The 21,701-nt window shown below is 39.4% G+C and overlaps 2 protein-coding genes and 1 long non-coding RNA gene across 6 annotated transcripts; 2 read left to right on the top strand and 1 right to left on the bottom strand.

Annotated features, from left to right (window-relative positions):
• Window positions 1-1,464: 1,464 nt before the first annotated feature.
• LOC139605881 (uncharacterized) lies at window positions 1,465-2,737 on the top strand. Its single transcript, XR_011684492.1, has 2 exons — window positions 1,465-1,829; window positions 1,924-2,737. It is a non-coding gene; the product is annotated as an uncharacterized lncRNA (long non-coding RNA).
• On the bottom strand, window positions 2,684-10,203 carry zc4h2 (zinc finger, C4H2 domain containing). Of its 2 annotated transcripts, none has more exons than XM_071457744.1 (5): window positions 10,045-10,203; window positions 9,180-9,351; window positions 8,544-8,716; window positions 3,751-3,940; window positions 2,684-3,381 (listed from the first exon to the last, which is right to left on the bottom strand). In XM_071457744.1, the coding sequence occupies exons 1-5, from the start codon at window positions 10,095-10,097 to the stop codon at window positions 3,268-3,270; spliced, it is 702 nt and encodes a 233-aa protein (XP_071313845.1). In that variant the 5' UTR covers window positions 10,098-10,203; the 3' UTR covers window positions 2,684-3,267. The 2 variants fall into 2 exon arrangements, with proteins under 2 accessions (XP_071313845.1, XP_071313846.1); XM_071457745.1 differs by having other exon boundaries at window positions 3,751-3,913.
• Window positions 10,204-10,801: 598 nt separating this feature from the next.
• On the top strand, window positions 10,802-21,391 carry LOC139605789 (moesin-like). 3 transcript variants are annotated; one of them, XM_071457571.1, is made up of 15 exons: window positions 10,802-11,019; window positions 11,729-11,776; window positions 11,991-12,074; window positions 12,151-12,246; window positions 12,418-12,540; window positions 13,900-14,051; window positions 14,154-14,237; window positions 14,323-14,469; window positions 15,412-15,508; window positions 16,202-16,365; window positions 16,494-16,624; window positions 16,781-16,941; window positions 17,270-17,362; window positions 18,401-18,634; window positions 20,723-21,391. In XM_071457571.1, the coding sequence occupies exons 1-15, from the start codon at window positions 10,936-10,938 to the stop codon at window positions 20,885-20,887; spliced, it is 1,863 nt and encodes a 620-aa protein (XP_071313672.1). In that variant the 5' UTR covers window positions 10,802-10,935; the 3' UTR covers window positions 20,888-21,391. The 3 variants fall into 3 exon arrangements, with proteins under 3 accessions (XP_071313672.1, XP_071313673.1, XP_071313674.1); XM_071457572.1 differs by lacking the exon at window positions 11,729-11,776; XM_071457573.1 differs by lacking the exons at window positions 10,802-11,019; window positions 11,729-11,776; window positions 12,151-12,246; window positions 12,418-12,540; window positions 13,900-14,051 and having other exon boundaries at window positions 12,016-12,074; window positions 20,723-21,027.
• Window positions 21,392-21,701: the final 310 nt, after the last annotated feature.

The raw sequence follows: 21,701 nt of genomic DNA, 5'->3' as shown, positions 1-21,701 counted from the left end.
GCCTGTGTCCTGGATAAAAACAAAAATAAAACGGAGACATCTATGTCTCTGTGTCAACCATAGAACAATTCCTCACCAGCACTTGCAGCACATATTAGAAAAACAGCCCACCACTGAATTTCCAGTGGGATTATAACACCAAATAATCTATGAGAAGGCAGTTTTCTGGTGTATGTGTCCTGTCATCACTCTATCTCCCTGATTCACACCGTGGCAGCCATTTTAGTAAGTGTCAGCTGCATGACTGTCAGGAGCTTTAGAAAGCGAGCCAGGCAGCTGTTCCTCTGCCAAACCCACCCATGTCTTCATACTGCCCCATGTATAGAGGGAAGTCTGTGACACACCACATTCTTTCAGCAGATGGCACAAGAGTCCGGATTCCTGGCATTGTCCGAATACATGAAAAAACCTTTACTTAGCTATTCATTTATATGTTTATTTACTTGTGGACAAGCAAGGTTCAGTTTCAATGAAAACGTCCTGACCCGAGAACAGTGACAAATAAAACCAGAGCAGTCAGCAATTGCAGTAATAGGCCCTTTTCTCAGCAGACATTTAGACTTGTCACAGTCGGAAAAGCGCAGGTGTCACTAAAACCATTAAGTGTGGCTCTGTTCCCTGTCAGCCGTGGCAGTGTGAAAATGAGCTAATATCAACAGTACAACAGACCAAAGCAACCACAAGAGATGCAGCCATCCATCAATGACTTCTATGAAAAGGCCAATAAGAATTTATTTGATAAAGGCACTTTACATTTAAATTTCAACTATTACTATTATTATTATTATTATTATTATTATTATTGTTATTATTATTATTACACAATAAATGTCATTAATTTAAACTGCATCTTTGCTATAATCACAATTTCATACAATTTCGATTAATACTCTTTATTTATAACTATGGATAAATTCCAGACGAAATAGCATTAAATGTGAACTATATCACTGCCAAGTTATGTAAAGGCAACACATTACCAGCTAAGGATGAATCTGTTACCAAACATACTTCATATTGTATCAAAAACGTTGCCAAACCATCAGTTTTTACTTGGCCTTATATCACAAGTGACAGTAGTAGGCTGACAAAAAACAATACATGTAAATGGTATAGTAAATATAACACTGAAAATGAACTAGGTGATATCATAAATAAATAAATAAATAAATACGATTTATGACTTTATGGCATCAAAACGTGCCAGTGATTCTTCTTCATGTGTCCGTGATCGACCAGCAGAGGGCGGTAGTGATGCGGGAGGTGCGGCTGTGGAGAACAGTAAAAGAAGAGGCTCCGCAAATCCAGCTTGTTGAAGGGGAAAGACAGTTTTTAAGTAAATCGTTTGAGGTTGGTAGGGCCAAAAGAATATAGTTGGTTGAGATATTCGGTTTATTGCCTCGCAAAAAGAAAAAGAAAAAAGTCGCAGTCAATTCAACGTTACTACGTCAATAATAGCATCAGGAGTTTATTGTAATATCAGACACAAGAGACGCTTCCAGGTGTTGTTTCTGCAGCATGGAGGAAGCGGAGGCCCTGAGAAGCTACTGCAGAACAATGATTTCTCGGGCCCACAGCAAACAGCAGCGGAGGAGAGGACACAGAGCAAACACAGAGGAGGCCGAGGGAGGGAGAGGGCCGAGGCTGGAGCACAGTCTGTGGCGGGGGGCGAGCTACGAGATTGCGACCTCCCTCTGTCCGACTGTAGGAGAGGGGTCGGACTCCAGTCCTCCCTCAGCCTCAGGTGTCAAGGCCCCGAGGTTCAGCCCGTCCCCCTGCAGCTCGTCTCAATGCTGAGGCTTCAAACCATCAAGGAGAAGATGACACGGGTCAGGAGGCGGTTTTGCGTGACTCACTTTTACCACATGGTCGTTATTACGGTAGAAGAAATGTCTCATTTATCTGCTTCGTGTGTTGTGGCAGGCTGCAGAGGAGGAGCCCCATGATCCCGCTGGATGCAGTGTGTGTGAGCAGGAGCAGGCTTTTCTGGCCTTGAGAAGTTTTATCTGGAGGAAGAAGACACAACTGCGGCTCCAGCTGCTGACGGGCAGACTAAACACACACATGAGCCACGGAGCAAGTGACCTGAAGTACAGACCAGCTCAGCGTCAAAGCTGTCAGAGTAGTATTCCTACCAGCTCGGCTGATCAGATCTGACCGCCTATATGCAGGACTGAAGTAAGTCTTCCTCGTTTTTAGGATAACAGAGGTCGGGCAAGTTTGTTAAAATGTCCACAAGTCCTCCGATGCCCCTCACTGGATTTGGGAGGAAGTACTTGGAGAAGATATGCGGGTCACAGCAACCTGGGGTTGCCTTAGCAACCACTAAGGAACGTGGAGTTGCCCTGGCAACAGATGAAATGAGGGGTCACCCTGACAAAAACGCTACAGGAACTCATTTTGCAAGACCTCGCTGTCCTTTTCCAGACAGATAGCTGCAGACATGATGGGCACAGTATTAATACAATAAAAGAGGCAATGTTGTGGTGGAGTCAAACATATCCCTACCTCTTATTTTCACACACACACACACACAAGCTAAACCCACCCGTTTGCCCAATAAACACTGATCCATATGTTGATGGTGTTACTCTCCTCCGCTACAGCTGTTTATGTTCACACCACTAAAAAAGGGTGTAGCCCTTGCGCCGAGCATAAAAGAAGAACATACTAACAAGGTTAGTACAAAACAGCCATTTATTTTCTTATCACTGTATTAAAGTTAAACACAACACGATTCAAAGCAAGTGAGTCTGGCCTTTTTGTCCAGTTTGTGGTCATTTGAACACTGTAAACATTAAAACAACATTGTGTTTTATTTAACTTTGCAATTGAACCTATTTGATTTTATATTGGCACAAATAATACACAACAGACAGTCATGGAAGCATGCATGCATTAAAAAATTAGGAAATACAGTACAATATCTATGGCAATAAACAATAGCAACATGGGCAAAGTTATTTAGACATTTTATCAAGTTCCTTTTTGCATTATTGCAGTTACAATGTTTAGGGGCTAGTAAACCTACTATGGAAGTCATACAGTTACATATAAACACATCCAAAGCACTAAGAAAAACAAACAACAGAATGACATTATTAGATCCTCAATCAATTGTTGATAGATTATGGACAAGTTACTATTAAAGAGGGGACTGAATGAAGCACAGATCTGTTATTTCAACCATATACTGTTATGTTCATGGCTGATCTTCAATCAGTGTATTGGACCAGTCCCCTACTGAAGCTGAAGGTGGAGTAGGATCTACTCATCTGGCTTCCTCTTAGGCTTCTTTGGGTTGCGGGAGCGGCTCTTGGCTTTGCACAATGGGCAGATGGGAGCATTACGATGAATCTGCTGGTGGCAGGACAGGCAAGCCTGGAGAGAGGAGCAGAAATTTCAGTACAGTTACTTCACATTATGTTGTTTTAGTTGTGTTGTAGAGATAAGCAAGCAACTTAGTCTGGTGGTATCTGACAATGCCTAGCCTTTTATTCATTTCAATTAAGGGTGGTTTGTTTTCCTATAATTTTCTCCATGTATGGCACAGTTCAGAGTCAATTACATCTTTAAATTTACAGTACTTTTTTTTATTATTATGAAAAAACTAAAGTGCAACTCAATCAACAGTAACTTAGACCTGTAAATGGCTGCTCTGTTATTCGGTCAGACCATCCACTGACTATTAAAACTTGAAAAATATTTTACATCCCTACTAAAGCCTTTGCAGGTCAACAGGAGCAATACCTTCATAGGTGGTGGTTGCTGTCTGAAGGTGGCTGTCTGGCGGGCATCTTGCTTCCTGGACACCTGAAGCTGCTGTGCTGCCGCTGCAGCAGCAGCAAGGGATTCTGGGATGGCAGGCTCATGTGGCTCCTTCTGCCACTCGGCTTTCTGCTTCTCAAAGTAACTGTTGAAAGGAAAGAAAGAGAAGAACCTGGATAGATGTGACACTTATTTAGAGCTTATGATCATCTCTGCTGTGTATCGAGAGATGTAATTGAAGATTATAGTCTAGCTGACACATCCTCTTTTTATGTACAACCCCGAGCAAAAGTACAGTCATTGTGAGAGTGTTTGTCTGCATGCATGCGAGTGTGTCTCTGTGTGTGTGTGTGTGTGGGCAGGACCGGGCTGGGAAAGAAATTTGGCCTTGGACTTTATGCCTGACTGGCCCATTTTCAAAAAAAAAAAAAAAAAAAAGAAGAAGTGATATCCAATTTCATTACGCTCTCTGGTTTCTCTCAAAATAGGTTTTATGTTAGAGAAGAACTTTGAGCATTCCCAGGACAAATTTAATGGGTTGTATTTCCTGTAACCGCAATCCACCAAAGCACCAAACATCAAAGCTTATTTACAGGCACTACATTAACACACTCTTTACAACAATTCATAGTTATTACAAGTGTATTTTATATGCATTATATGTCATTGTTGTTTTCATATAAGTTAGTATTCATTTGGGATTTTTTTGCTATTACTGAGGTGTAGAGTGCTGTGTTTTGTGCTCATGTATCACTCTCGCTGAGTAGCTTAAAATGTACCTAACACTCCGCGGGCCTGTGAGGTGTGACTTGATTTTCTCCAAAGTTGTTCCATCACACCTTGTAATACAATTGCAGTAGGCACTATTACTATTACATAAAATGACTCTAGAATGACTTTGCCGGCAGCAAGATGTGAGTGAGTAACATCTCTCCATACACCATCATAAATCTCTCTCTCCGTGATGAGTTCTGTCTTCTAAGAAAAACCACAGAAGAACAACAGTGACAAGCTACAACTTTCTGACTATCTCAGAAACTCAGGGAACATCATGGAGCATGCCACCATGAAGGAAAAGGGAGATAACCACCACCTGGCCAGAAATGAACTCATCCAAGCTTCTACACAGCACAAAGCCTGAGAAGTCAGCCTGCCAACAATGCTGTCAGTGTGCAGAGCAGCAGTGGTTCAGTGCTCTTCCTCACAGCTAAACCTCTTCATTTGCAGGGGTGTAACGATTCTGAAACCAGGACAGAAACCATGTTCGCGATCTTCTATCGTGTCCACTATCTATATTGCAATAGAGAACGAAGGAACAAAGATAGTCCATCCCGCTGCCACTGCAACAGCCTGTTGAACTCTCATAATTTAACTAATGTAACAAAACCCATTTTGGTTTAAAAAAAAAAAAACAAGCTCTGGACCAAACTGTGAACTTGGAGAATTGTAACACCCCTATATTTTTGTTAAAAACATTTCAATTTCCAGTACATACTGCATCCTAACCAACAAAAATGAAGTTGCAGTTCATTTTAAAAATCCCCTATGCACTTTCAAGTCAGGTAGAATTTTTGAAAGTGAGCAGGAATGACAAATCTCTGTGACTAATGGACAAGATCAACAACTGTTAGAATCACTACTGGCAAACAGGGTCTGTCTTTTCGTATGTACAATGGAAGAAAATAATCTCAGATAAAAAGGATTTCTCCACAACTGCCCTAATATACACTTGAAAACATGAACATGACCCTTGGCCCTATTAAACACCTCGTCTCCATACCAGTGGCACACTGCTCTGTATTTAGAGCTTGATAGAGTCAGTCTTCAGTTTCTCTTCTGTATTTCACTTTCATACACATCCAAGTGTATGATGGAATGAGCAAAGCTTTAATTTGGGAAACCCGAGTCTCCTAGTCCAACACTAGGATCAATCTCACAGTCATATTCAAGCACAAACAACTGAGATTTGCTCCACAGAAAACTGTGCAATCATCCACTATAGACTGATGTCAGAGAGCTGTTTGTGAGCTTGGAGGCTACCTGCAGACCACAGCATCTTTGTCAGTTTCTGAAGCCAGAAAATTTGGAACCCCCATCAGACAACTCATATAGACATGTTAGAGTCTACTGAGACTCTAACATCATGTGATGATAAAATATTGAGGTTTTTTTAAACATGCAGTTTATGAGGCCAGTCTCTAATGGGAGTAATTACAACTACTACTATTCTTAAGGCAGTTAAGAGGCAGTTAACCCAAATTGCAAAAACATATTTTTCCATATGCTCTTCATGGTACCTAGTCACATAGATGTTGTAGTGTTGACAGACACCCCAGTACAATGGAAGTGAGTGAAATGCGTATGGTGCTCCAAACATGAAAAACATAATAGGAAAAACATATTTTTCCTATTATGTCCCACTTGCTTGAGATATTCCAAAAAACTCACTAGGGCCATGAACATCAGTCCAACATCCCATAATGATCAGAGACTAAATAATAAAATCAGACAAACCATTCAGGTTCTTCTGACCAGTGACGACCACACAGTAAGATCATCTCTCACTGAAAGGATATTCTCTTAATGTAGGGAATTATCTGTCTCATTACTGAATGGCATCACATTTTAGTTTTCCATCATGCTTCAGCTTTTCTCCATTTGCTCCAGTGTATTAAGAATAAGCTTCACCCTATTGTTTGCACTTCCCATCCTAACAAAAAAAAACACATAACAAACTGATGAAAGGGCAGGGAACTACCATTTGCCCTTGATATCTGAGCAGTCTGACCTGAACATAGACGCCTCTGCTAGGCAGTAGTCCCAGATTCATGACCTACAACTATCCCGTTGTCGCCACGGCGACCTTCCAAGATTTTGGTTGCACTGCTAAACCAGCGAATAGCATACCTCACTGCTGTAATATGTACTATCCCTCACCACCCAACCTGACTATCAGAAAAACTATTAGCTGTAGCTATTTATATTCATGTTTTGATTACCTGATTACTATTGCACAATATTGCACTACTTTAGTCAAACTCCCTTTCTAATTTTCAGATAAAAACAAAAAACCTGCTGATTCTGATTCCTATCACAACAAGCCAATGTTTAACTCATGACATGACCTTCATATCTTATCTCTTAATGTCCACAATGATGTTGTGTCAGATGGTTATGCTTCTTTCTGTTTGCACTATTTGAGGTTGGGAATTGATTCAGTTTTTGAACTGATTATTTAGCTTGTTCTTTTGGAAAATCTACTTTTGAAGTATTTACAAAACACTGAAATTTGTGTAGTTTAAAATGTCTTTGGGGAAGATGAGTAAATGTGAATAGAAAGTGACGGTAAATCATGTAAACGTCTGCTTTGTGTTAAACATTCCTTAAACTAGATACCTGAATGCCCTCACCTTGACTCCTGTTTTGCAATCCATCACTGGTCCCTTCCACTTCTTATGGTTGTGCAAAATTTTCAGACCTGATAAATTTACTGCATCTCATCAGTAACACGAATCAGGTGATGTCTGCACTGTTTCCCCTGCCATGACAATTCCCCTTAAATCTCTGTAATCACTGACTGGGATGTTATGTTAATTTAGGAAATCTTTTATAAGATGCTTGGATACAAAAGAGGCAATATTCACCCGTTTGAACAGCCACAAAATATTAGGGCAGCACCCCCTGACACATTCCTGCAGTAGGGACGCGTTGGAATTTAATTCTTAGTTAACTAAGTTAGTTCTTTTTCCTCTTGGCAGTTTTGGCAGTGCCTTTCCTGGTGCAGTGTGCTGATAACAATCCAATGCCACCTCAACAGCCTAATGCTTCTGCAGTTGCTGTTACAACTGAAAAAAATTCACCAAGTAAAATGCTTATTAAAAAATTCTGTTTTCAAACTAGCTTTTTTTTCTATGAAGACACCTGTCAGAGTTCTGTCGAGAGCTGGAGACGTCACAAAATTTGACGGAGGGTTGCCAGTTTGTGATTCTCTACGCAGGAAAAACTGTGCAAATGCCACAAAGCTTAATTCTTGGATCATTTCTCTTTGTATGGTCTATGCTACATTTATCTGTATTGTCTTCTTTAAACTATAGTAAACACACAATCAATGAAACTACTTATTATGTCCCTGTGAGCCTGATTAACTTAAGACTTTGCACAATACAAACTTTTTTCTAATGCTTGCTTGTAGTACTTCATGCGTTACATTCTGTTCCGCAACACTACGATGATGCACAGTGATATGCCATCTGTTGTGGCAATCACTCTTTGAAGCATGCAACTCAAATCTACCTTGACTGTGACAGATGAATATTTATATAGTCTACTGCTCTATTTTTCCACCTTTCCCTTTGCACAGGATGTGACTTTCTGTTGTCTTTGTCCCATAATTTGTCTCTGAGAATCTATGTGGTTGCACTTAAGATGTGTAACATCATGAAGTATTTTATATTTACTGTATTTTGTGTTTGTGAATGATGTGATTTTGGCTGTTTATATGTGAATAAAATCAGATAGTGATAAAGTTATGGGGAAAACTGTTCATTGCGTGCCTAAGTGTATCATACAAATGTTGACAAAGTTATCTTTCATATGTAGTCAAAAATACTTTCAGATGTTTTCTGATCTACAGTATGTGTCAATAAATGGCTGTGATGATGGAAAGATGACGTAAAACATGTCTGTTAACTTCATCAAGCAACATTTGTTCAAAAGAACTTCAGTGTGCCTTGCATGCATTTTGTGTGTGTTTGTTTATGTGTGTGTATACTTACTCCAGGGAGAGCTTCTCCTCTTCTTCATTGAGGTTAGGGAGTCTGTGTAGACCTAAAGTCATTCTTAGGGCATCAACATGCTCCTTCAGAGGTTTGTACTCATCATGCAGGCGGCGAGTTGTTTCTAGCAGCTTATTCAGGTCATTCTCCGACTGCTTGATAGTGCTCTCCATCTGAAAGCACAGGATTAGATATTTGAGAAATGTGCATTTTATATACTCAAGATAAACTTTTTGTTGTTGCCCAAACATTGTATCTTTAAATAATTATTTTTTTTCAGGTCAGTGGAGAGTGACAGGAAATGAGACAGAGAGTAGGGGAATGACATGCAGCAAAAAGTCTGGCTGGTTGGAAGTCGAACCAGGGACTTGGGTGCTTACATCATTTGCACCCACACGGCACATGCCGTAAACATTCGGCTATCAGGTCGTGCTGACATTGTCTCTTTTATACTGATAATAATAATAATACAGACACTGAAATTGCATCTACAATATCTTTATTATGTGTTGTTAGTCAAGCATTGCCAGTGTAAATGCAGTTTGTTTAAAATGTACTCCTCTTGAAGCCAAACTGAGATTTCTGTCACACTTCCTCTACAGAGGGTTACTTTCTCTGCGTGTAGCACTCACTCACCACATTGATATCTGCATGGATGAGCCGCAGCTCCTCCACATGTGCCATTTTCTCTTGTAGAAGGAGATCCATCTCTTGTTTGTACTCTTTGAGATGCTTCTCCTCAGACTCCAGAGCCTCAAACTCAATCTTCAGACGAGACTTGATTTTTTGCATCTGGATAGTTTTGTTCCTGCAGCAAGTGGCACAGTCAGGAGACAGCAGGTGTCAGATTACCTTCCTCACAGATGCTAACACACATAAACAAGAGATTTATTCCACAATAACAACAATATCTAAATCATCACACATTCTCTTCCATCCGATACACACTGCTTTGAATTTGTGAAAATTAGTATTTACTTAACAAATGTTCTGCATTAATGTTAAGCGGATTGCCCAATTATTCGTATTCCCTTACTCCGTTATTAGGTGAAAAGAAGACATCGTGGTAAATAAACACCATTTGCCACCGGTGTTATGAGTTATTGAAAGACGGTTTTGCTTGTAGCTAAGTAGCTAGCTTACCCACAGCAATTATTAGCGGCGCACATCTGGCATTTTGTTGATACACATCTGGATTGTTGACGCGTGTATGAGCCGAAAATGTTTTACCACAACTTAACCACAGTCTGTGTGTATTTATCTCTTATTCAACCGGCTGCAGCTGTCTGGCGAGCCTGTCGGAGACGGGCTAACGTTAAAGGAGAGGAGCAAAAGCCTGATGAAAGGGTTCACAGCAGACCGGCTAATGTTAGCTAGCTCAGTAACAAAAGCGGAGCCTGGGGCTTATTCTCGCCCGGCTAATGTTAGCTAACATAACATTACACAGTACGTATCAATCACCTGGAAACCATTCATTTTATCTAACCCGCAGAAGCCTTACCGTATTTCCAAGATATTTTCTAACTTGCACATTATTTCTTGCTCGTCCGCCATGGTTTCGGGGTCCCTTGTGGCTCAGCTGGCTGCCTCTGTTACCCGTAAGGCCCCGGTGGTCCCTCTGTTGATAACAACACAATAGCCCGGGGAGCGCGCACACGAGTACGCGCCCGCAATGTGAAACCGTGGTTACGTGTGATGAGAAGCACTTTGCGCCCTGCCACACACACCCTATGACTAAACCGCCCTTTACACCTGTCTGTCACACCGTGGTGGACACAGCCTCACTCCAACAATTACATTAAGTATTGCATGAAGTAAATAATGACACTGACTGCAGAGGTGGAGGGAAACACTGAAAAAACACCATGCTCTTATCAAGGGACTATAGAGTAAGTGGTTTTTGTGCACATGACCCCAAGTATTTCTAAAATGTTGGTTAAAGCCCCGTAAGCACATCTGAATACTCTTGTTACAATATGAGCAGGCAGTGATAGGCCTGCAACCAAACACAGCCCCACACCAGCCGCACAATCACTGTGGGCCACAACAACATATTCCTAAAACATTCGCTGGAAGGATTATTAGATTAGCAGAATGTGCTGGCACCTTCACTGCTACTGGAACACCAGGTGCTGCTGAGTTACTGTTGATTTGTGCCCCTCTATAAATAGGTTTGGGAGACAAAGCCCACTTCCAGGTCCTCAATGAATGATGTAGTATCAAAATCGAATCAATGCAAGAGGAAAAGTGGCCACGGAAGAAGAAGGCCGTCTGTCTAAAGTGCATGGGCCTCAGGTTGCCATTGGATTAACTAAGAGAGAAGTACTTGGGAACAATACAATGGTCCATTCTCATTCAGTTTAATCCTTGTAGGTATTGCAAGCAGTTTCATATGACTCCGCAGAGAAAAGGCTTCTACAAGTACCTCTCTGAAGAAGTGTTTCGACTAGAGATTAAAAAAATACAAATGTCAACTGTAAGTAACTGTCTTTCATTGTTTATAGCTTCATTTTCGTTTTGTTTAATGTTTGTTTGAAATGTTTAACTTGCATCCGTTGTGGTTTGGCTATGAACCTACTCTGTAATGTAAGGGCTACAAAGAAGGCATTAGTCCAAAAATATGTTTTTGAGAAAAACATTTGATGATCATGTGCAGTTGCCAGATGTTTTCAATTTGTTGTGTTTGTGTTCCTGGATTTATTGTAGTGTTGTTACATTATCTACATAAACAAAACAAAAAGTTGACCTGTCTCTTCTCGTTCTCATAAATAGTCGCCGACAGTCTGTTCCGCAATGCTTACAAATGCAGCACATTATTATTATTACTACTATTATTATCATTATCAGAATTATTATTATTATTATTATTATTATTATTATTATTATTATTATTATTATTATTATAGGAACTGATGGAAGGCTGTTTTGCTCATTGAATCTCAGAAAAGGTTATGAGGAGTGGAGCAAACAATTTGCCATCTATGCTGCTTTTTTTCTATTTTACAAGTTGGTCCATACCAAAAATGTAATTATGTACTGTATATGGTTAGATACTATTATGCAAGATTAACGTTAAATGGGTATCACTGATTCCACCCTGTCGTTAATACTTATGCATCATGGAATGAACCCCATGTTCTCAGTTAAGTCTAAAATATACTGTGGGCTTCATTTTTTGATTGTAGTCCCCACCAACCTCTTGCGATTGGATGCTCCTGGTTGAACAGAAGAATGTAAGGAACCCTCTTTTTGGTCATTTTGCTGTCAGAAAAACAACAAATTTAGCATTGTTTCAAAGAAGAAACAGAGTTGTTACAGATTTGGTATGTGCTCTTTTTCACTCAGTTGTTGCTCTGCATGCTCCTTGATGCTTCTCCAGTGGCACAGATGAATGAACAGCAGGGATTTTGTCCTTCTGTATCTCAGTGTGTGTGTTTTCCCTGGCAGATAAATGTTCGTGTTACAACCATGGATGCTGAGCTGGAGTTTGCCATCCTGCCCAGCACCACTGGCAAACAGCTTTTTGACCAGGTATACACTGTGCATTACAATCAAACAGGCACTTTGGCAGGCAAAAATATGATCATGTACTTATTGATATGTTTAGATAGTGAAGACAATCGGGCTGAGGGAAACCTGGTTCTTTGGCCTCCAGTATCAGGACAGCAAAGGCTTCTCCACCTGGCTCAAGCTGAACAAGAGGGTGAGGAGAAAGTTTGTGTGTAATCATTACCTCCCATGATGGCATAACTTCACATACCTGATGCATAATAATATTGTTCTGATGATAGTACTATATCACCCCATTGAGGCTAATTAGTATCTATGTTTTCTTTCTGGCATCTCTTTGCATTGGGGGGGGGGCAATCCCCAGGTGACAGCCCAAGATGTGAAAAGGGACAACCCTTTGTTGATTAAGTTCAGAGCCAAGTTTTACCCTGAGGATGTTGCTGATGAACTGATCCAGGAGGCAACGCAGCGCCTCTTCTTTCTGCAGGTTGGACATGAATGCGCATACAAGATTTCTGATCTTTTTAAAGGGAATCATGTTGTAAATTTGCACCCCTGAAACATGTGATCTTAATGATGGCCTTTCCTAATCATTCTCCCTAACGCTCTGAATTTAATTGCACCATTTTTTTGTTTTTACACCCTGCAAACAATCCACATTCTTGAATTTACATATATTGCAGAAAGAGATGTAAAGTTCTCTTAACAACAAGAAATTATTTACAAAGTTTGTACAAAGTGCACAGTGTAAATAGTGCTGTGTGATGCAAGTGTGGTACCCTTAGGATCCACTGTTAAATAAGTTATCTCAATCAAAACAAAATGCTTAAACCAATCTTAACGACCAGTGAGGGTTCCACGATGAGTCACAGAGATCCTGTTAACCCTTGTGGGTTTTCCATAAGGGAGTACATGCACACAAAAAATGGATCCAGGTGCATGAAATAAACACCAGAACACAGTGGTGGAAGAACTATTCAGATCTTTTACTTAAGTAAAAGTACCATTACAACAATGTAAAAATACTCCATTACAAGTAAACGTAGGAAATGTATTGGCAACAAAGTATAGTTAAAGTATTATGGTAAAAGTGCTGATGTGATCCCTCTGAAATTTTATATTTGACACAATTAGATTCTTAATACTGAAACATCAGTGTGTAATCAGCTACTTTAAACTATTATACATACAGTTTTATATACAGGAACATAGGATAAATCTGAGGGGTTAAGAAATGATTCATGAGAGAGGAAAGAAGGAAAAACAAATCTGTTTTTGGCCTTGAGACTTTTTCTCTAATCTTTGATGTTTGGTGTGATATTGGCCCATTTGAACATTTATTGAAATGAAACCATGTAAGAAGTTCAGAGGGAAAAATCACTATTTGGTGGAGGTGTTAACAACTCATAGACATCTGAAATCTGACCCTGACTACAAACTAATTTTTGTAACACGCCAGAAGCCAGAAAGGTTTGGAACCACTGGTTTAATCTTTAACAATGTGTTTTATTTTAAAAGGCTGTTATATTATCCATTGTGTAAAATCTCGCAACTTAAGGTGTCAAATAAATATAGTGGAGAAGAAAGTATTTTTTCCCTTGAAATATGGAGTTGAGTATGTAACACAAAGTAGCATAGCATGGAGATACTGAAATAAAGTACAACTACATCAAAACTGTACTTAGGTATATTACTTGAATAAATGTACTTAGTTACAATCCACCACAGCTAGAACATATAGGCTTTTTCTAACTCCAATATGATTATGTATGATACACTTACATAAATCAACATCATAAAACATAAGGGATTTACATCTAACAGATCTTTCTGTGTTTTACTGTAGGTTAAAGAGAGCATCCTGAATGATGACATATACTGTCCACCTGAGACTGCAGTGCTCTTGGCCTCATATGCGGTTCAGGTGAAACATGGAGACTACAGGAAAGACTATCACGTACCAGGATACTTGACAAGAGAGAAGCTGCTGCCACAGAGGTAGTGAGTCCTGTGCATATTAGTGTTAACCAAAGGTCGCCTTAATTCCAGTTTCAGTTGTCTGAATGCTAACCGATATGTCCTCTTTACTGATAAAACCAGGGTTTTGGAGCAGCACAAGCTGAATAAGAATCAGTGGGAGGAAAGAATCCAGGTGTGGCATCAAGAGCACAAGGGAATGCTGAGGTACTGCAGCCTTACTGAGAAAAAGTCATGAATGCATTTGATGCAAGCAGGTGTTCTGTAGCTCATTAATTATTGAACACCACAGAGAAGACGCCATGGTGGAGTACCTGAAGATAGCCCAGGATTTAGAGATGTATGGGGTCAACTACTTCAGCATCAAGAACAAGAAAGGATCAGAGTTGTGGTTGGGAGTGGACGCCCTGGGTCTCAATATCTACGACAAAAAGGACAGGTAGGTTTAAAAAATGTGGATCTCTGACAAACCTGTTGTGAATCAATACATCATTATTGTTGCTGTTGTGTACTCGTGTATGTCATTTCTTAGGCATGCTAATAGCATGGCTCCAGAAATGATGATGATAGTTGGTCGGTTTCTTGGTTGGTTGGTCCACCACTTTGGTCCAGACTGAAATATCTCAACCACTACAATAACGGTTGGCAGGAAATGATGTGCTGACCTTCATGGTCCCCAGAGGATAAATCCTGTACTGACTTTAGTGACTTTTCATCTGGTATCACAATAAGTTTGACATTTTTGTTTTTATGTGAAGTGTTTCTACAATTATTTGATGGATTTCCAAGGAATGCAGTACAGATATCAGATACATGGTCCCAAGAGGATGACCTATTGGTGTTCCCTTGAGTTTTTCCTGTAGTGCCCCCGGTAGGTCAAAGTTTTTAATTACCCAGTGACATATATCCACATCCAGTAAAAATTTGGTACAGGCATTTATTATTCCCAGATGATGAGTCCTAATGAATTTGGTGACACCTCAATGTTTCCTCCGCATTTTTGGTTCAGAGTGAAAAAGCTTGCATAGACATTCCCTTTAAGATCCTCTTCAGACATGGTGTAAGACATGTAAAAACACTGATTTGAGTAATAAAGTTAACCTGATACCTGCTCTATCACTGTGGCTGAAAGCTTTGCTTTGTATTCAGTGCAAAGAAGAAACCTTTAGCATGCTAACATTACCAAACAAAGATAGTGATAAATTTGATAAATCAGTGTGTATGCATGTTTATGGTCAGTTTATTAAAATGCTGATGTTATTATTTAATTCAGAAGACCACTCAAATATACCACCTTCGTACCATAACCACGTTTTAACTGTGTGTAGAGAACATGCTAACGTCTATTAACTATGCTGTAAACCATACCAATATTTTACAGGATGACCCCAAAGATTGGCTTCCCCTGGAGTGAGATCAGAAACATTTCCTTCAATGACAAGAAGTTCCTCATCAAGCCAATCGACAAGAAGGCCCCGGTATTCCATTACATAGTTATTAGTGATCCTTAACGGTGATCTGCAGCAGCTACAGTTGCTATGAAGTATATCATTTTAAAGTAGTTCATTCTGTGGGAAATTGGCTTTTTGTACCAAAGGTCATACAAACTGGATGCCTCTCTGTGTAGTTTGATGGTATGTGGATTGTGAGATTATGTTGCCTGAACTCAATGCATAGATGTTTGTGCATGGGATTAAATAGCTACTCCTTCCCAAATGCTTGGGGATAAATGCTTAATACTAATTATCCTAGCATTAGCAATATTTAGCTAAACATTTTTTCAACTGCATACAAAATCCTATTAATACTTTGTCAAAGATATTCCTGCCTATTCATATTTATTTACTGAAGCTGTAAACAGGAGGTGTGAAAGGACCCTACATCCTTGTTACTGGAAAAATTTTGCAAATGCATAAATTACAGCGAGCAGTGTAATGAGAGCAGCTGGTATGTGATTCGCAAACATGAGTTTAGCCTCTCAGTTCAACTTGCCTTCTGTATGCATACACAGACTTAAGGAAAGCATCCAAAAGTTTAGAAAAAAATATAAATAAATTCCCCCCAAAACTGAACAATCCCTTCAGGTTATTTAAGCCTATGCGTAAATGTAAAACAGATGGGAGGTTAATTATGAGTCATAAATAAACCCCTTGGTGATTTTTCTGTTACAGGACTTTGTTTTCTATGTACCTCGTCTTCGCATCAACAAACGTATCCTGGCATTGTGTATGGGGAATCATGACCTGTACATGCGCAGACGTAAACCTGACACCATTGAGGTACAGCAGATGAAAGCCCAGGCCAGAGAGGAGAAGAACAAGAGGCAGATGGAAAGGTAAAGAAGAAGGAAGTAATGAAGGCTTTTTTTTTTATAAACACTTTACAGTGTGTTCTCTCTGCTTTGAGAAGGAACAGGAGATGTAGTTTTTTCAGATGTGTATTTATGCACAATTCTCCTGTCAGGGCTCTGCTTGAGAGCGAGAAAAAAAAGCGAGAAAATGCTGAGAAGGAAACGGAGAAGATTGCCCGTGAGACCATGGAGCTGATGGAGAGATTGAGACAGATTGAAGAGCAGACAAAGAGAGCTCAAGATGGTCTGACAACTTTCTGAATACAAATGTTTCTCAACTGGAGTTTTATTTTTGCTGTTAAATATTAAATGAATGGCTTACTATATTGAAATATACTATGTGGGCATGCCTGTATATGTGTGTTGGATGTTTGTGCGCACATGTGCATGTGTATTCCAGAGCTGGAGGAGCAGACTCGGAGGGCTCTTGAGCTGGAGAAGGAGAGGACAATTGCTCAGGAGGAAGCGGAGCGCCTGGACAAGGATCGCAGGGCTGCAGTGGAAGCTAAAGCAGCCCTGCTCCACCAATCTGAAACCCAGATCAAGAGCCAGGAAAGCTTGGTACTTATGCACAACACATTTTCATTTGAATATGTTAACGTTGGTCATTAAATTATACTTTCAATTATTCTGCTTAATAGTATATTTTCCGTTTACCAGAAAATTTGATTCACCTACTCAGCTTGAACAGATAGAGAGAGAGAGATTAACCTGAGCCATGATGCTGCATATGAACATATACATGCAGACACAGACACACACACACACGCGCACACACACACACACACACACACACATATTCTCTTAGAGACACACACAGACAGAGCACAATGACCTTGTATCAGGAGCACTCTTGACTCTCTTCCCATTTGTGTGCATGTGTGTACAGGCCACTGAGCTGGCAGAGCTTACCTCTAAGATCTCCCAGCTAGAAGATGCCAAGAAGAAAAAGGACGAGGAGGCAAAGAGATGGCAGAAAAGGGTGAGAATTAAGCAAAGAACCATGAGAGAGGTGAAGGATGAATCAAACATGAGCTGAAAGGCTTGTCTGACACCACTAAGTGTTAAACCCAGGTAAAATAGAAGCAAGGCATCGAACGCAGGTATATCACTAGAGATTCAAACTGTGATTGTATGAATTTTGAGGGTGTCCCCGGATTGTTGCATTTCACAAACGCCTGTGAAGACAAGAACATACAATTAAATGTTCAAATTTTATGCAAAAGATTTACCCAAAGTGTATACAAAACTTTTCATACAAATAAGCAGTGCTATACTTGACTTGCATGTAGTCTTAACATTGTTACCTCCGGCAAGGATGTTGTGTTTTCACCCGTGTCGGTTGGTTTATTTGTTTGTTAGTTTGTTTGATTGTTTGTTTATCAGACGGATTACACAAAAAGTACTGAACTCATTTGCACCAAACTTGGTGGAGGGATGGGGCATTTTTTTATCACTTTGCTTAACATTGCGAAATGGGGCATTTTTCTCAGGAAACAATATATGGATCTTGATGTAAAAAATCACTAATATTTATGGTATGGAGAACTATGAGTTTCTACAATTTGGTGGAATTGTAATGAAATAACTCATTTCTGTTATTGGACGACTTTCTTTTTCGTGTGATATTCCATTATTAGAGCTAAACACACACGCGTGGGATTATTTGGCCCGGGCATACTACGGTGTTATTTCTATTATCTGCTGAGCGTAGGTGACTGTTGCATTCAATGCTGAGAAGTCACTTGATTCACAGAGGACAACAATTTTGATAATTACATAGGGGAGAGATTTTCCTTAAATAGCACTAAAATTGTGGCAGGTAAAAACCTTACAGACGTTCAGCTAATTCAAGTTTAGTCTCAAAAAGTTGCAAAATGTATCTCAATGCAGGCATTCAAATAATTTTGTTAGGACAGGTGCCCTAAGTTTCAAATTGTGCATATCATATTCTAAATGAATCTAGTTATACTTTGATACCCAACCACAGAGCTTCACTGCAATTCATGTGTGTTGACAGGCGACGATGGTGGAAGCTGATTTGGAGAGAACCAAAGATGAGCTGAAGACTAAACTCATGGGTGTCCACATTCAGGATTCAGTCCATCCCCTCACACATGAGCATGATGAGACAGATGAGAGTAGCGCTGAGGCGAGCGCTGAGCTGACTTCTCCAGGCATGGTCCGAGATCGCAGCGAGGAAGAAAGAGTAACAGAGGCCCAGAAGAACCAGAGACTGCAGAAAAACCTCAAGGTAAGGTTAAGTGAATATAGAGAAAGGTCTTATTGTATTGATTTGCTGTTCTCTTACTCCCTTTAGGTCAGAGGTCATGTTAAGCTGGAAGCGCCCTGGAACTTTTAAGAGTGCAGACAAACAAATCACCAAATGCCTTCAATATTTAAATTTAAAGGTTCAGTGAATAATGTGTTCTTTGGATTAGGAAGCACCCCAGCTGAAAGCTGAGGCAGACGCAAATGTGCCTATTGGCACTTACCCTAGTTCCAACAAGACAAAATTGAATTAAAATAAACAACAGTCATGTCTCTTGAAATATGAAGTCAATATATTTTTCTCATGCCAAGATGATGACCCACACAGAAATGTAATATATGACATATATGTCCCCATATCAAGAGTGACGTTGCCAAGTAACATCATATATGTATATGGGTGATAATGATATGTAATATTATTATCACATATATACATATATAAAGATATAAGTTTATAACATGTATGAAATACCCATAGTAAAATTTGCATGTGAGCATATATTAAAAATATCTAAATGATGAATTTTGATATGGTATAAGATGTTGTGACTATATATGTTAACGATATATATTTAATTTATATGTTCAAGTTTATAAAAACAAAATACATATAAAATTTCTGCTTATATACATTTTTCTTATTAATTTCTCACTAACTTTAAACATGTCTATCTTCCCATGCTGGGAAAGTGGTCTCAGACTTTTGGACACTAATATATATATCATCAACATATTTCAACAGGCTGTGGGATGGATATAATTGTGTCCACAATATAAGCATATATACATAAACATAGATATTTGTATGGGCTAGACAGATATGTCAATATATGAAATTGTCACAATTTCTAATAGGTTTCATAAATTATTTTTACATACGTGTTTGTATTTTATTCATACATATATTTCATATATGGAAATTCAATATATGTACATATGTTACATTTCTGTAGGGAGATCATGGTACGTACATAATATCAGCCTGTAAGTATTGTCACTGTGAGCATTTTAGCATTTAGCTCACCTGTGGTGTGGCTTTAGGGGGGGGGCATCTGTCAGCTAATCCTCAACTCCAGGATGAACTATCTCACGGACTATAAGATGGATCACCATGAAGCTTTGTATAGACATTCATGGTCCCCACAGGATGAAACTGACTGACTTTGGGGATCCTCTCAATTTTACCATGCCAATGATGTTGACATCTGTGGTTCATAGTGAAATATCTTGACAACTGTTAGAAAGATTGCTGTGAAATTTTGCCACAGATATTCAGGGTATCAACAGTTAAATTCTAATGACTTTGGTGATCCCCTGAGATTTCTATTAATCTAGTACCATGATCAGATCAAATTTCAAGTTCAAATCAGCATTGTGCCGAAGTTCAGCCTAACAGAGCAGCTAGTGTGACCATAGACTCTGTTTCCGTAGAATTTCAGGCTCTCAATTACTGGCTACAAACTGTGTTTTGATTGTCACTTTTAATGTAACTGTATTATTTAGAAGATACTAGACTTAATAAGAGGTATGGCGGGAATGTTTGAGTGACACTCAGCTGTGGTGGCTGCCACTCACTTGTCACTCCTCATACAGTTTGAGGTTTGAAAACCATGTTGTTGTTGCTGTTGTGTTCAAGGATTTTAAAGTGTTTTGGTACATTAACTGCATCGTCTGCTGACACAGTCATTTAGAGGTTTTGACTCTGCTATAAAGTTGGCAGCTTAATTGCTGCCAAAAATTGCAGGTCACAAAGAACTCAGTGCACTGAATAATTAAACATTGGTGCAGGTACTTTATCATTTTTCTGGTTTAATTCAAGTTGCAAATCTCTTGCAGACCAGGGCCTATTAGAGCTGAGATAAAATTGGTCTCTATCTCACAGCCAAAACAAGATATGATGTTGCATAGAGGACTCAACACAAAAATGGACTTAATAACATGGACAATAGAGTGTTTTCAAATGGGGACTGGAATGAGTAGCGAAGTGACAGGGAAGGCTTCTGAATAGTCTCCTAAAGAGTCTCAGGTAAGAGGATTTTATTCACTGTGTGTTTGCATTCTCTTTTAGTTCCTGAGCACTGAGCTTGCTGGAGCTGTAGATGAGAGCAAAAAGACCCCCAATGACCTGATCCACGCTGAGAATGTGAAGGCAGGCCGGGACAAATACAAGACCCTACGTCAGATTCGTCAAGGCAACACCAAACAACGCATTGATGAATTTGAGTCCATGTGAGACAGACTGTCTCTGAGGGCAGGAGAAGGATAGATAATGAATTGGACACATTGAGAGATTTTTTAGAAGTGTAGGTGCTGACAGTTGCATAGGTAGTAAATTAACCTGACAGTTAATGAGACAGAAAATGATACTGATACTGTGCTTTGATGCCTTTAATGTCCATGATTTTAAATACCATTTCATTGGTAAGTCACCACAAAAATAACAACACTCCTTGGACATGCATTTTTAATTTCAAAGGAGCAAAAGAACACATTACTAGTCAGGTTCAGTGTTGCAAATATATGAGGCTAACATATCAATACTCTCATTTATGAGAAGGTTTGCTATTGTCCTTGTCAATCACATTACACACATTTGCAATTTCAACATGACAAACTAATGAAAATCTTATTAATGCTGATTAATGAAAGCAATGACACTTAGGGTACTTGTTATTACTCCAAATAAATGTTAAATTCTCTATACTTTGTTGCAGAAATAAAACACACAGAAACACCATCAGTGTGTTGTGTGTGTGTCATCAGTTCCTATATTTATGAGTATGCCTCACCTTCAGCTTGTCTAATAAGGCAAACTCTGTGCAGAATAAAAGCAGGCGAGCTGTAATAAAAGATAAAATCCAATTATCGCCTACAAATAGAAGGTTGCCTATCAAATATAAATAAACTGAAAATAAATGCATTGCCACTGATGTTCCGGATATAATTCCCAGCTCCCCCATTTCAGCTACTGTACCTCTGCCATCTCCCTGCCTCAGCTGCAGAAACAACCCAGCAACCCAGACGTCCCATTTCCTTATGTGACCATA

The sequence above is a fragment of the Trachinotus anak genome, unplaced genomic scaffold, assembly GCF_046630095.1.
Source record: "Trachinotus anak isolate AG129_WGS33_773 ecotype Australia unplaced genomic scaffold, CSIRO_AGI_Tana_v1 ptg000021l, whole genome shotgun sequence".
Taxonomy (NCBI): Eukaryota; Metazoa; Chordata; class Actinopteri; order Carangiformes; family Carangidae; genus Trachinotus; species Trachinotus anak.
Note: the sequence above shows the minus strand (reverse complement) of the source record. Positions and strands in the feature narration are given on the sequence as shown.